Source organism: Peromyscus maniculatus, chromosome 3, assembly GCF_049852395.1.
Source record: "Peromyscus maniculatus bairdii isolate BWxNUB_F1_BW_parent chromosome 3, HU_Pman_BW_mat_3.1, whole genome shotgun sequence".
NCBI lineage: Eukaryota > Metazoa > Chordata > Mammalia > Rodentia > Cricetidae > Peromyscus > Peromyscus maniculatus.
The window spans coordinates 20,308,124-20,324,766 of NC_134854.1; the positions used below are offsets into that span (position 1 = coordinate 20,308,124).

At 40.5% G+C, this 16,643-nt stretch overlaps 1 protein-coding gene across 6 annotated transcripts in view; it reads right to left on the reverse strand.

Moving 5' to 3' along the window:
• Positions 1-16,643, reverse strand: part of Dync1i1 (dynein cytoplasmic 1 intermediate chain 1) — a 309,676-nt gene that overhangs the window by 95,592 nt on the left and 197,441 nt on the right. For all 6 annotated transcript variants that reach the window (XM_006986876.4, XM_006986878.4, XM_006986877.4 and 3 more), the window contains one exon: positions 8,010-8,135. In XM_006986876.4, the coding sequence (XP_006986938.1) occupies positions 8,010-8,135 (126 nt within the window). The remainder of the gene's footprint in view (positions 1-8,009; positions 8,136-16,643) is intronic.

Genomic DNA, 16,643 nt, shown 5'->3' on the forward strand with positions numbered 1-16,643 from the left:
AGGGTTTTATGGAGAAGGGACAGCTATTGAATTCCAACCAACTGTTGCCTAGTGGGAATGGCCATGGTGGGTATCCCATGAAAGTTTGTTCATGAATGAATGAATGAATGAATGAATGAACGAACAAATGAATTGCCAGCTGGGTAAAACTTCTTAAAGATTATAGCCAAGTGAGAAAAATGAGAATGCCTCACTTAGTTTCACCTTCTTCTTATGGAACCATCATGCAATAATAGTGAAAGAAGAAAATGGAATGTTCTTTCATGTTTTGCAGTAGACTGAGCTGTGTCCCTGGTCCTCTGAGTTCCTTACACTGAAGCTCTCACAATGGATGTGATGACATTTGGAAACAGTGCATAATTAAACTTATGAGATCATGGAGGGAGTGGCGCCCTAATATGTTACGATCAGTGTTATTAGAAGACACACCGGAGAGTTTGCTGTCTTTCTTTTCTCCCATCATCTGAGGACACAGAAAGAGGATGACCATCTGTAAGCCAGGAGGAGAGACCTAGTCAGAAGTTTGTCAGTTAGCAATTTGATTCTGGATTTTCCAGCCTTTAGAAATGTGAGAAATAATTGCTGTTGTTTGTGTATCTTCAATCTTTGTATTTTGCTATGGCATCCCAAGCTGACAAACATATTCACATTATCTATTTTTACATACATATACATGTATATATATGCATATAGTGTGTGTGTGTGTACACATGTGCATTATGTACATGCATGCCATAGTGCCTGTGTGGTAGTCAGAAGACAATTTGCTGGAGTTGGTTCTCTCCTTCCACCATGTGGATCCTGAGGGTGGAACTCAGGTCATCAGACTTGGCAGCAAGCGTCTTTATCTGCTGAACCATCTCACTAGCTCCTATACTATTTTATCATCACAATTATATTAAGAAGTAAATAGACCCTTCTCCTCATTTATCCCCATTTATTCCTCACCCCCACTCTCCAAAACCAAGGTTTCTCTGACTTCAGAGAGCAGCTCTGGAGGAGACAGGGGAATGAAGATAGACATGGTTGTGACAGGCCAGCGAACTAGTCCACATTGCCTGTTGGTTATCACTGCCAGGACCAACAGTTCTTGAGGATAACTCCTTGAAGCACAGGTGGAGAAAATCCTATCAAGGCTGTAGCACAGGGGTGGGAAGAGAAGGGAAGGACATTTAGGAGAATGGATGCCATGTGCAACTCTGGGGTCCACATATAGATGTATATGCACATTAATGGGATAGATTTAGTTATCGTAACAGAAAGCTTCAGCTTGATCATCTGTACTATGGAGAGATGAGGAAACAATTCAAGATACTTTGCTCAAAGCTGTATGCTTATGATGTGGTAGCATCAAGTCACTCACTGCTCATTGGTCACCAGCACTCAGAGAGGTGTACACAGTCCTTTACTGCTGGGTTTAGATGAGGAGTCACCTTGGATTCCATCTCTTTGCTAATATATATATATCCTAGTAATAATCTCAATGACTAATTCTACTTCTTAGGTTACTTGTTTGAGATTAGGTCCTCACTACGTATCTCTGGCTGACCTGGAACTTACTATGTAGACTGGGTTGGCCTCACACAGATCCACCTGCCTTTGCCTCCTGAGTGCTGAGATTAAAGGCGTAGCCTTCTGTGCCCAGGCCTTGTCTTACTTACTCTTTGGAGAAGATCCAAAGAGAGGGTAGATGAGGAATGAAAGCCAGCAAGGCTGTTTTCTTTCTTTCTTTTTTCTTCTAGCTTCTTGGGCCAAATGGAAGATGAAGTGCCTGCTGTTTTATTTAATAAGACTCACTATCTAGTTCAAGCCTCAATCATCAGACCAGTCATATTCAGTTGCATAAAAGAAATGTTTCCTCATGTCTGTGTTTCATTTCAGCATGCATATTTAAAGTCACTTAGGCCTTTTCCTAGAGTACTACAGAAGATAAAGATACCGAGTGGCTGTTCCTCTCATCTGGTCCTGTGTTTCTGTCTTTTTTTTTTTTTTTTTTTTTGGTAAGAAGTTGATTTTACCTTGATGTTCTTAATATAAATAACCTTTACTTTTCCATAATTCTGTACTGTGAAATGTGTGTCACAGCTACAGTGGGGTTGTTGAGGCCTCCTCTTCTGTTTTGTGATGCTGAGATGCATCAAACATCTTATCTGAAAACTGGGCTCTCCTTGGCTTACATGTTCTTGACCATGGATTTTTTTCCCATTACAAAGCATCTATGATGTGCTTTCAGCTGAAATGCCAGGAACTTCCAAGGAATAGGAAGCAAAGCCCAGATCATCAAAGAACCTTCTCTTCTTTGTCTCTTTTCTTTCTTGGTCACTAACAGGAACTTTTTAGCAAATCCAAGAGAAACACTTAAAAATATTTCTTCCTTTTTATCAGGTAGGTCATAAGAAAATTAATCCTCCTTTTATATTAAATAAAAATTTATTAAGCCGTATTCTAGTACTCATTGGTTACAATATACTTTAGGAAATAAATTTAAATTCATTTAGAGCTTTGTGTCCAACAATTTTACACACAACGTTGCTTTATAGGTTTGGACTATGAGCCTCAGTTTGGGTTGGAGGAGGGACAAAATTTGGTGAGAAATTGACTTTATTGAAATGAACCTCGCTATTCTCCCAGAGGCTGTGGAAGGCCTCTCTTTATGGGATCAGGGAGCATAACAAAGTCACCACAGCTCACTCAGGGTCAGCCAGCTGTATTGTCAGCCAGGAATGGAGAGGCAACGTCTAACTTTCTGTCCCAACCGCCAGCCCACGCTCTCTCCTGGATTACTGTTGCTCCTCACAGGGGAACTCTTTTTGAGGCCACTGGGAACCTCAGCAGACACACAGGCTGGGCAGCTGAGGCCACCAGTTGCAATTCCATCTCTAATCTTTGTAGAATCTTAATGAGAAGCGAAGCCACACATAGGAAAAAATATAACCTAGGGGTTTCAACCCTGGCACCCACCACGTCAGCTGATATCACCCTTCTTCACATTTTGCTTCCCCCCGAAGCCGTGGAGGGTTAGCCACGGTCAGTTGCAGGCAATTGCCAGATGATCCTCAAAAAGAGGAGGCCACGAACAAAGAAGCCAAATCAGGAAAAATGAGGAAAAAAAAAAAAAAACCAAGAAAACCTCTGACCACACTAAGTCACTAAATAAAGCATTTTTACTTACTTGGATGTAGCTAATTCTAAGATATATATTTCTGATTCTCTTCATTCCATTTTAAAGAGAACGACCACACCAGGGTAAGCAATGCAGGGTGGTCAGACATATAATCTAATGAGAGTGTGTGAAGCCACTACAGAAGGCAAGAAGAGCGCTGCCAGACTGTGATGGGACCGGCCGGCCACATGACTGATTTCTATGCAGAGTGCACCAATATTTTCCAAGTATAGACAGTTTTTATTGAAGTGAAAATAGAAAATGCAGGCCCAGTGCCCACATGAAAATGTAGTGTAGTAGACACATGAAACCACCCATGGAAGGAGAAGATATTTGGCCTTCCCTCCTCATGACAGAAAAAACGAGCCTTCCTCTGAAAGCTTTTTGTGATTATGCTGAAAGCTCATTGGGTCTTACAGACGGAAGACTGAGTTGAAGCTTGTTTACTGAAACAATAGTCTTATAAGCCACCGGATTTGTTGGCAATTATGTAGTGGAACCATGGGACGAATCAATGGAGATTTACAAGAAATGCTTAGCTAAAATGATGAAACCATAGTCATCATACGACTCACCTTTTCCTATCCCCAGTCTTGTGACTTAGAGCAAACTATTCAACTAGTTTTTAAATTACTGGAATGCCACAGAGAGTGAGGACTCAACTGATTTGATTTTGGTGAGCTAGTATCCTGAAAGTGCCAGTTTTAATAAATAAAATTTGTCAGAGGTCAGAAAAGATGTAGGAGAAGAGTCATACATAGGTTATAAGGGAGGGATGGAATTTGTTTTCTCATATATGTTTGACTTTAGTTTGTTTTATAGCACTGGCTGGCTTGGAACTAAAAAAAAAAAATGTATCCCAAGATGGCTTCCAACTCACAATGCCCCATCCTCAGCTCCACCCCCCACACACTCAGAGCGCTAGGATTGTAGGAGTATGGTACCAAGCCTGATTTCTCACATTAATTTGGGGAGCTCTCTGAATTTGCCTGACAGGTTAGAAAATCATAATAATCTGATGACTTGTGAATGTCAAGCTGCCAGAGAGAAACTTTTGATGATCTGAATAGCCCTTGCTACAATTCCCATGCTTGCTCATCTTGCTCAGATGAAGTAAATCAGAATTTCTGAGGACAGGAAGGACCCAGGCGTCATCCTTCTTAAAGTCACCCAGATGGCTATCACAAGCAGCGTAGGCAAAGGCTTAGCTTGCTTCATTTCTTCTTTGTTCACCTTCCTCCCTCCACAGGACAAGGCCACACTCCTACACGTGGTTACATCCCTTACTGGTACAGAATGACACCGGAAGTGGTTTTGGGAGAAATGTCAGCTGATTTCAACCTAGCTGTGCCGTTCACGGTATTTATCTTGCTTCACGACTCTTCTGAGCCACTTTCTAGTCTGCAGCCACTGAGAGCTTATGGTAAGGAATGTAAACACTAGATGTTCAATACTTGTGCATGTTCAAGGATTTAGTGCCATAGACACACTCCCCATGAACTCAAATATGTTTGTTCTTATCAAGGGATGCTCATATTCTCTTCAAGTTAAACTTTCCACATGAATTTATTTGTTTGCTATCCCCAAGTGATCTGCAATCAGTTTCATTTTAGGAGTTATGAAAGATACTGTTTTCCTGGATTGCTTGGGGTAAAATCAAAACATTAACTTTATATGTTAACTTGGCTACTCTGTGTCCAGTTTATGGTTGAAACAGTAGTCTAGGTGTCAGTGGGAAGTATATTTTAGGTATGGTTAATACTCAAATCAGTAAACTTTGAGTAAAGTAGATTATCCTCAGTAAGGAGAGATGGCTTCATCTAATCTGCCAAAGGCCTTCAGAGCAGAAGCTGGAGTTCCCAAAGAGGAACTGATTCTGTTGGCAGCATGGAACTTCTGACTTGCTGGCCTGTGCTATAGATTTCAACCTTAGGACCACATTATCTAAATCTCCACCTTCTGGCCAACTCCATAGATTCTGGGCTTGCTAGCCCTCATGATTTAAGAGTAAAAATTCATTTAAAAGTCTCTCTTTTTTTAATCTCTCTCTCTCTATCTCTGTCTGTCTCTCAGTCTCTCTCTCTTTCTCTCAATGAATACCTTTTTCTTTTGAATATCTGATATCTATCTATCTATCTATCTATCTATCTATCTATCTGATATATATATATGTATATATATACATATATATATATATGTATATATATATATATATCCCATTGGTTCTATTTTTCTAGGAATATGAAACTCCTAAGAACCTTGCCTAACATACCCAGGAATCTTTAGAAGGATTTCACATGGTTGTGCCTCAGCATCCTTGGGGTACTGGGTTCAGGACCTCCCTTCCTTTGAGTGTCTGTAGATGCTCAAATCTTTGTGGAAGAGGCTGTGGTGTTTTCATATAACTTGTCTCTATCTCCCTGTATACTTGAAGCACCCTCGCTACTATTTGTAATACATAATGCAACGCAAACACTATGCAACTTGTTGTTCTATTACTCAGAGGGCAATGACAAAAGCTATGCGTGTGTTAGGAAGACATTTATTTTCAAATGTTCCCAGGCCATGGGGAGTCGACTTCGTGGGGACAGAACCAGAGGATGTAGAGGGCTGACTGTGGTCACTTCTGCTGTCACTGCTCTATCTTTCCCTCTGTCCCAAGAGGGCTCAGAGCTCATTCTCTTCAGCTTTCAGAAAGCGGGGTCTACAGTTTCCCCACTGCAGTTGCTATCGTTAGAATGCCTAAGAGCCATTAAATACCAGCACAAACTAGACAGTGGAGTGCATTCTGCAACTAGGATTCTTTTTTTGATTTTTTCATTTTCCTTAAATGTGCCCTTCATGAGTATCTAGGTCACTTACATGAACCACCTATTTCATTTCTGAGACCATAGTTTTGCTATCAAACACCTTCAGATCCACGTGCCCCTGAATGAAACAGCTTTGACTTATCTGAAGTTGTTGAGTCAGATGACCAGTTTTCCCAATTGGGATAGCACACAGAGCTTTAAATTGCCCCCTGCTTCTGGTCACCAGATGAATTAAAGATGGTAGGGGCAATTTGGGAGATGGAGAGATTTTATTCAGCATCTTTTGGTAACTCTATGTGACTTTATCTTGTCTATGCACATATTTCTGGATTAAAAAAAATAAAACCAGGACCACATTTTCTTCTAAAATAGTACAATAGATCATTTAAATGAGAAACTAAAACTAAAGCACAATAATCATTTAAGTAATTATTAAATCATAAGCTGTCATGAGAAGGAGGAAAGGATGCTTGCCTCAGTGAATACTGTTATTAGCTTTGTGCCATGATGAAACAAATAATTTAAAAAATTCTGATGATTTCAAAGATCTTTGGTCCTTGCTTCTTTACTAAGTATTATCATGATCCTATTGGCTTGTTTACTATATAATATTGTGAATATTAACCATGTTACCCACTATTGCCACAGGCCACCGTACTCAGTTAATAGAATTAGAAAAACTTGAAGTTATGATAAACATCGTAAGCATTGACTGAAACAGCATGAACTACTTCTTGGAGCTTTAAAATTAAAGATATGCTTTCTGTATATCAAAACAGCTTAAAAGGCCCTGGTTTTCAAAAATGTGCTTCCCCTTATCCCATAATCCTTATAGTATTTTCCTGGCAATGCAGCAAACCCCTTAAAACTGAACAAAATTAGGATTTTGTGCTTCTATGTTTACAAAAAGAGCCTATCAGGCTGACAAACTTGATAATCTTAAAAAAAAAAAAAAACTGTTCTCATTTCAAAGGTCCAGAAAATAAAGGTTATTTACTACACAGGCCTAGACTTCTTGTTAAGCCGTTTGTGAGATAGCAAATTAGAAAAACATGGCCAGAGTTAGAGGTTACTCAATCACGTTGAAGCTGGGCCTTTTATTCCAGCAGCTCCTGTTCCTCAAATTATATCTGATAATGTCCTAAAGTGTAAACATATTTCAGTTCAAAAAGACACTCAGGTCTTAGATATAAAATGGCACAGAGCGTCCTAGGATGAGACCAGCAGATTTACCTCCCTACCTCTATAGAGGCGTGTTTTCAGGGTAGTTCTCGGTACCTCCGAATTCTAATATTTGAGGAACTGAATTTTTGAGGTAGAGTGTTTGCTTTCTACTTTCCTGCGCACAATCCCTGACCCATGCCAAGGCCTGTCATTTGGTCAAAGTCATGGCAACAGAGCGGAGCTGAACATATCCAAGTGTCGCCTAATTTCAGTCCCAGCTTGTCAAATGGAAGAGAAGACACATGTCATTAGACACAAGGACTAAAACACCCCCACTCTCTGATGGAATCTGCATTTGCAAAGTAGAAACACCATCTACGTTTCTCAGCAATTCAAGTAGGGTTGGTGGTCAGTCTCCCCCGCCCCCACTCAGCTTCAACAGTATCATTATCTCCAGAACAGTATGGTGCCTACAGACATCCACTGGAGTGCGTTTCAGAGACAGGCGCGAGCTCGTCTGGTAATGCTTTGAGGGCATCCACATGGGTGGGCAAGCATATGCCGCACTGAGCAGAGGAAGTGGCACACCACAGTTTCTTCCTAAGTGCGAGGTCTTTAGCAACTCATCCTCCTGGGGGCTGTTTTAAATAGAAAGCAAATGACACACAGTCCCCAAGCAGGCTTCCTAACCATTTGAAGAGGGCTGCCACTTTCCCAAAACATTAGGTTACTGTGGGGGAATTTTCCAAAATTGTCAACAATTCCATTTTTAAACTCGGTTCTTCCTCCCAGCCCAGGACAGATGCAGTACAGCCTGAAGTGTGTTGGGTCTGGTAGGAGATGGGGGCTATTTTTACTCTGCTGACTCCTACCTGACAGTGGAAGACATATTCTGGTGTGGTTTTCTTGAACTTCATGTTCCAAACCAAGGCCACGCCATCTGGTTCATGGGGAGCATCTTCATTGTTGTTGTAAGAAGCAACCATCAGCTCAGGGTACTAAATGAAAGATTACAAGAATTCATTACGTTAAGATGATGGCATAGGAATTTTCCCATGACCCTCCTGCATTGATGCCTTCAACATATCCCACCAATGTACACCATCACAGCTGTCTCATAAGAAATTTCTCATCCTACGGATTTGTGCTGTGTTACACACTTCAAGTGGTCCAATCTTTTTTAAAAGTTGGCGCATTTAATATCAAATCAATACACCCTACTTCTTTTCTCTCTCACATTTGTGTGTGCTTGCGTGGTTACCAGACTGGAAACATGCTTGAGTCCTATAGAATCAATCACTTTGGCCTACCCTCTCCTTTTTTCTATATTGGTTCCCATGACAACTTTTTGTTCTGATTTTCTTTCTTTACTGCTTTGCAAAACCCATGCAGATTCTCCTTTTGTTACATACATACAATAACCTCGACAAGGTTATTCTCTTACTTCTTATTTTTTCTTCTTATTTTTACCTTCTTTCTAGGTGATCCTGTCAATCCCAATGGCTTTTAAAATCTTAATATGTTTATAATTTCCAAATTTCTCTGTAGGATTGGTATTTCTCAGAGTTGTAGATATTAGTATTTGACTGCCCACTGGGGTTTGCTCGGGATGTCAGGAAATTTACCAGTACCATGAGGAACACATAGAAAATATGCTGATAGGCTTCCTCACAAAGCTTACTGCTTGCCCAGGGCTCCCTAAGTTTGTGCCTTATATCTGGTCTCACCTCACTGGCCAAACCAGGCGTTCTGTTTTCATTTTCACTCCTTCCTTTCTCTCCACCCCACACGCTGTCTATCACTAAGTACTACATACATTTTGAATCTCCATTTTGTTTTCATTCTTCAGGGCAGAGACACCCAAGTTAACTTCTTGTCTGATGAGGGAGGCTATCAGACTCCTCGGTAGCTGCCTGTTCTCGGGCTTTCCACAGCCTATGGCCACTATCCCCTACTCCAAGCTCTGCCAGGATAAATTTGTAAAGTGTGTATTTGGCAGGTCACCCTCAGCTTGACAATTAATGGTTTATCCCGGCTTTCAAGGGAAAATCCGAGTCATGTAGAATCCTTTCTGGTGTGCCCTTCTCTGTTGCTCCTGAAGAGTATCTTATGACCTTTCCTTACACCCATGAACACTCTCTACCCAGTCTTACCAGGTAACTGAGAAGCACACAGGTACTATTTCTCTCTGTACCTAGGATTCTGATCTCCTGCTCACTGGGGATCTCTCTGTGTTGCTTACCCCTTAACTCACCTGTGAGACTGAATGAAGATACTAAGGCCTCCAGACAGTCCTGACCATCTGCCCTCCCAGGCAGGCCTCTTAGCACCTTATGTTTTTATGCCTCTATTAAAGCGATTGTTCAATTGTAGTCTGTTGCTTTCTCGCTGTGTATTTCCCTAAATCACAAGCTCCTTGAGTATTAGGACTAGGATGTTTTTATTGTTATTGTTGTTGTTTTATTATCTCTGAACCCATGGTTGGATAAATCCCAGCACATGATGTGTTAAGGCAAAAAAAAAATCTATTAAACAATTATAATTTTTATTTCAGAAACTCTCTTTTATTTCAGTAACTCTGTGATCAGCATAAATATTAATTCCTTTGTTATCAAACACCACAGTAATCAAATCAATTAATATAAAAGCATAATCATATAATAACAAGGAAGGCTCTAAAGCAGTGGTTCTCAACCTGTGGGTCACAACCTCTCTGGCAACCTCTATCTCCAAAAATATTTACATTACAATCCATAACAGTAGCAAAATTACAGTTATGAAGTAGTAATGAAAATTACTTTATGGTTGGGGTCACCACAACATGAGGAACTGTATTAAAGGGTCACAGCATTAGGAAGGTTGAGAACCACTGCTCTAAAGGGATGTTGAAAATACCTTCTCACCCCACATGAACTCTGTCCTGAGTGTGATCAAATAAAAAGAGCGACTCATGAGCCATATCTAAGTTAGAACACGTGTCACCCCAATGCCACCCTTACCTGGGCTTCTCATGAGTGGCTCTCTTACACCCCAGAATTATTACAGCTTATATGAACCTCTTCTCACATATAGTCTCATTTTCTCTTCCTGTTCACTGTGCTATGTACATATTCAAATTGAACAACACTTTTATAAATGTGAACTTTGACTTTTCCTTCCTATGGACCGTAACTAAATCTAAGTCTTCCATGTGGCTTTATTCATTCTTTCCACTACAGAGAGTTACAGTTCATTCGTTACTATAGAAGAGGCATAGGCACACAGCACACATGGATGTGGCCACCAAGGGAAGTCATCACTCTTTATTAGAAAAGGCTCCTCAGCAGATGAATCAAAGCTGATTAAGCAAGGCCTTTGATTCAGAGCCCATTCAATGAAGCTAACATCCAGATAAACACAGAAGTCTCCAGACTGTCCATCTGAAGTTTAACTATGTCACATGTGAAAAGGCAAGTCTGTAAACACCGGCACCACTACCGCAGGGGCCAGAGAGCAGCCAGATGTGTCTGGAATAGCATCCCACAGCTTCACATCTGGGTCTCATCGTTCACACCCACTTGCAGGTTTTCTTTCTTTTTTTTTTTTCCATCTAAAAATATTTTAACTTGTTTGGCTTTTAAGTTTCTTTAGCAAACAGGCAGTGCGTTAGTGAGAACACCAGGAAAATGCCTTTGGCAGTTTTCCTATAACAGGAATTACAAGGTGTAGAGGGACTGACTTACATCTTATCTCATGCAGACTATTAGGATTTCAGAGTGTCTTCTTGTACATCTTTTAAAAAACTGTTTGAGCATGGCTAGTCATATTTACTCATTATCAAGTTTCCAAAGCAATTATGAAAATTTAAATGTTTAAAATTACGCTTTTAACAATTGTGAAATTTCTGGTTATTTAATTACTCATAAGGACTGGATTATCCTACATTTAACTTAGAGAAATTTTACCCAGAAATTAGTAGCTTTGCCCTCAAGCCAAGCTGTTTTCAGGAAAAACAGAATCTAATATTTCCTGGAGAGAAAAGAGCCAGCATGCTTTAAGTGGCCCTTATGTTCCAGGCATTGAGCTGGGCAATGTCTCAACTCATTTGTTACTCATGATTGTATAAAGAAGGTAATGGTCTACTCATTTCTGCAGACAAGAAAGATGAGCGCTTGGGTAAGTGACATGTTCCAAGTCATATTACGTGTGAACGACAAAGTGAGGAAACCTGTGAAAGTCAGTTGAGTTCAAAGGGCTACATCACTTTCTGTCCACTGTGACTTTGTGTCCAGTGTTGTCTGTATATAATTAAAATGTAGAATCAGATGCAATATGGGATAGGAACATTCATGTTAACATATTCTGTTCTGCGGGAACTCACCCTTGGCTAGCGGGAAACAAGACACATGTAGTTAGAATAACATCAGCTCAGACACTGAAGCAGAACCATGTGAGCCAGGAGTGCAGTATCATCAAGGTTCTGTAGAAGCTGGGCACATGGTGAGTGAGGGTGGAGATGGCAAAAGGCAGCTCTCATTAGGAGTGGGCATTTCAGGGAGACAGCTGGGAAGGCCATGGGATACACAACGATGGTGACTTGGTGAGCTTCAAGGAGAGAAGAGGGAGGTGGCTAGCTGCAAGAGTAGGAAGGTCGGGGAGGAAATTCTTCCTGAATCTGTCTGCCTCACAGGATCCTCTGTTGGGAATCGCTTGGCGATACATAGATGCCCAGAGTCCCAGAGATGACTAAGAGCAGAGCTGATACTTGACCAAAACAACCTAATGATGTTCTCTAACTTGGATGTACATTTTGGATGGGACAATCTTTTATTGGTGAGGTCCCCCAAACTGCTCAGGTGTCTTTTTCCTACCCTGAGTTGTAGGTCTTCATATCTTCCATGGATTTCCTATTTACTGTACTAGCTTGCCAATAAATTCTTCCTTTTTACTTAATCTAGCCAGAAGTACAATTTTATTAAAACTTATTTTTATTAAGGAAGAAAATGTTCAAAGGACATTAGTTTATAGGCTTTGTGAAGAGATGTAAAAGAAGAAAGATCTAGAAATGCTCAGGGCATCATCACAGAAGTTCCTGAGTCCAGGGAACATTTTTGAAATTTACTCTGGGGAGCAGAGAGTAGGGGTAGTGTTCTTTGAGTACTAATATCACTGTGACTACTATGCTATGTCATATTTACCGAGTGTATCCCATGTCCCAGACACTTAAGGCACTCAGTCTACTAGATATATTGATTCATTTAATACCCACAGTAAGCATGAAAGCTAGGTATCATCTTTTATCAGGACTTCATGAACAAAAAAGTTCAAGCCAGTAGAAGTTAGGAAACTTGCCAAAATTTAACTATACAAAAAAGTACAAGAGAAGGAAATTAAAGTGGTACAAATAGAAAAATAAGTCAAATTATCCCTATTTGCAAATGATATAATACTTCACATTACAGATTCCAAAATTTCCTGTGGAAAACTTCTAGATATTACCAGCAAGTTGAAAAAAGTGTCAAAATAAAAAAAAAAAAACAGCTTACCAAAAATCAGAAGCCTTCCTATATGACAATAATAAAAAATGGTAAGAAGGAGATCATACACATACTCCTATTCATACTAGTTTCAAAAATATTAAGGAATAAAGCTAACCAAGGAGATAAAAGATCTTGTGGTGGTTTGGAAGCAAATGGCCCCCAAAGGCAGTGGCACTATTAGGAGGTGTGACCTTGTTGGAGGAAGTGTGTCACTGTGGGGGTGGGCTTTGTGGTCTCTTTTTCTCAAGTTTCTTTCAGTGTGACAAAGAAGTAGATTTCCTGTTGCCTGCAAGATGTAGCACTCTCAGCTCCGGTACCATGTCAGCCTGCACACCACCATGCTACCCTTCATGATGATAATGGACTGAACCTCTGAAACTGTAAGCGGGCCATGCCAATTAAATGTTTTCATTGTAAGAGTGATGTGGTCATGGTGTCTCTTCACAGCAATAGTAAACCTTAACTGAGACAGAAATTGGTACCAGGAGAGGATATGGCTGTGTTAGACCTAGCCATGTGTTTGTTTGGAGGAATTTGGACTTTGGTGCTTTGGGTTTGGAAAGCAGTGTAATGCTTTAATTGGGACCTTAGAAAACTAAAATGCCTTTGTATAGCTAAGGAAACAGTCAAGTGAAGAGAAAGCCCACATAGTGGGAAAGAATCTTTGCCAGATGTACATATGACAAAAGATTGACATCAGAATACATATAGAACCCAGAAAACAAAAGAGTTAAGAAAACAAACGAACCAATTAAACTATGGACTAGGGGTCTGAACAGAAATTTCTCAAAAGAATATGGCTCAGTAATATCTCAAAAAAATGTTCACCATCATTAGTAATCAGGGAAATGCAAGGAAAAATGACTCAGAGATTGCATCTTACCCCAGATAGCTAAGGTCAACAAAACATGCTGGAGAGGCTGTGGGAAACTGGAGGAACTCTCATTCACTGTTGATGGGATTTTGAACCAGTGCAATCACTATGGAAAGCAGTGGGGAGATGTCTCAAAAAACTGAAAACAAATGTACCATATGATCAAGCTATACCATTCCTTGGCATGTTAGGCCTAAAGGAATGGGCATCCTATTCCACAGATACTCACTCATTCATGTTCATTGCTGCAATATTCACAATAGCTAGGGAACAGAAACCATCTAAATGCCCCTCAGTAGATGAACAGATAGTGAGAATGTACATACACAATGGCATACAATTCAGCTGTAAAGAAAAATGAAATCATGAAATTTTCAGAAAAATGGATGGACTTAGGAAAGATTATATTGAGTGAAGTGACCCAGATCCCAAAAGATAAACACTGCATGTTCTCTCTCATCTGCAGCTTCTACTCCAAATTCTCAGGGGTGAGTAGAACCTGGACTAACTCCAGAAATAAGGAAAGTAAAAAGGACTGTTAGCTGGGCATGGTGGCGTATAACTTTAATCCCAGCATGCAGGGGCAGAGGCAGGCAGATCTCTGTGAGTTCAAGCCCAGCCTGGTCTTCAAAGCGAGTTCCAGTACAGCTAAGATGATCACACAGAGAAACCCTGTCTCAAAAAACAAACAAACAAAGGCGGGGGTGAGTGCTGTTCAGTGGTGGTGGTGGAGAGAGGAGTAACAGGATACAAAGGAGAAATGGACCAGGGGTTAAGTGGGAACAGGGGTGGGAGGCCAATAAGAAGGAGGGAGATAGGGAGGAAGACCAACACTATGAATGTTTGAAAAAGTCATAAGGAACCATATATTTATTTACCTAACATTTTTTTTTCTTTTAGAAACGAAGCTATGCCACTTAGTCTGACAATACTACCTACCTATCTCCAAGAGGCACAGACTAACAACCTCCAGTACTAGGCATTATGGTGGTATTCTATTTGTACTGAAATGTGATTTTAATTGTATGTTAATAAATAAAGTTGCTCAGGGGTCAGAGCTATTAGAGCCATAGGAAGAGTGTGGTGGTGGTGGCGCATGCCTTTAATCCCAGCACTTGGTAGATCTCTGTGTGTTCAGGGATACAGCCAGCATTGGAGACACACGCCTTTAAGACCTGGAGGGCTGTACTTACAGGCAGTGATGAGGCAGTCATGTGTTTTGGTTTACAACCAATGAGAAGGCAGAACAGAAAGACTATTTAAAGACATACACACAGGAAGTAGGTCTCTGTCGGGGAGGTAGGAGCACCTCAGCAGGAAGGGTAAGGTTTTAGCTCTGAGCTCTGACCTCTCAGCTTTCTCTTTTACATTGGTTCTGTGTTTCTTATTTTAATAAGACGGTTGGTTACATCTACAAGGCATGAAAAACTCTCTTTTGAGTTGTTGGTCAGGAGAGTCCAAGAGACTCCCTAAGTAATGCAGTCTACTGCTACTGCCTTTGGCTGTGACCAAGAGTTATCAAATTGATCTTAAGGTACACTTAACAGAAGGGAAACTGTGCCTGGTAGTGGAAATCTACCCAGTTTTCCAGGGCTAGTGAGGTTATGGATCTTAAAGAACCTTCTGCCTCCACTTTCCCAATCCAAGTTAATTCCCAGAGGTTGAGGGGAACCTGTACTGCTAAAGACAGCATGCACTTCAGACACAGGACTTGGAGGATTTGAACTGGATTTGACATGAACGACTCTTTCCTGAGGACTAGCTTTTGTAGTACCAGAAGATGCTTGCACAGCATCTTCAAAACAAACCAGTAGTCCGACCAAGTTTTGATGCCTATGAACAACAATGACCAGTAAAGGAAGACATCCCTTAAGATGCAGTAGTGGCACTCATATCTTAGCTGTAACCAACAGCTGTCTAATTGGATTTAAGGCACACTTAATAGAAGTGAAATTGTGCCTGGTAGTAGAAACCTACCCAACTTCCCAGGGCTAGTTAGGTCATGAATCTTAAAGAACCTTCTACTACCACTTTCCTAATCCAACTTAATTCCCAACTGCATTCTAAATACTTATATTTATACCCACAAGCCGGTGTAGCTCTCACATCTCACCAAAGAAGCTTCTCTTTGTAGCAGACAGAACCATTACAAAACACCATGACCGGTCAAAATACAACTCATCGTGGGCTGCCTAGATCCAGCTGCTGTATCTACAATGCAACTTCTGCATGTAAGGCTTGGGAATCATTGAGGAAGAGGGTGGAGAGATTGTAAAAGCCAGAGGATCAGAAAAGAGTCTTCTAGAAATGAAAGAGAAGCTGTATCCATGATACCTCAACAACACGCTTACCTAAACAGGAGCTGAACAATGACAACATCAAGAGAAATGCTATGGTGGGAGGAGGAGATGTCCTGAGGCCTCACCCGAGATAAAGAACTGCAGGCAACTAAGAACTGCTGAGAGAGGGATGTGGCCACTAATCGGTTATCCAGTTCCAAGTGGGCATCCCTGAAATCATATACACACCAGCAACACTCAATAGGCTCAGCGGGCTGTACTTACATTTCTATGCATTTATATGTAAGAAGAAAAAGAGGACATGAATTTGGGAGGGAACAGATTGGGGGAACACATTGAAGTGGTAGGGAGGGAGGAAAAGGAAGGGGGGAAATATAATTACATTTCAATTAAAAAATAAAATTAATAAAATGTATAACTAGTCTTTACATATGATAAAAATACTTATACTAACTCTAATATACAGAGACTACATAGCATAAAGTGCTTGTAAACTCCAAGTGTTAATGGCTTTGAATTAGTACCAAAAGGAACTCTCTTTTACCTCTGTAAATTTGACTGAATTCATTACCAGACAAATTTTTAAAGATTTTTCGGGTTAGTGTCTTGTGTGACTGCAGCATTGGAGGATGTCTTTTACATAGGCAAGGTGTACATATGGTGTGAGCAAGGTAAAGTCTGACTTATATACACCTGGACACTGACGCATGGGCTGTGGACAGTATTCTTGTGCTAAACACTGCTAAACAGGTGACAGAACTGACATTTCCTTATGAGGGGGTGTACATATAATACTTTACAAATATTACAAGA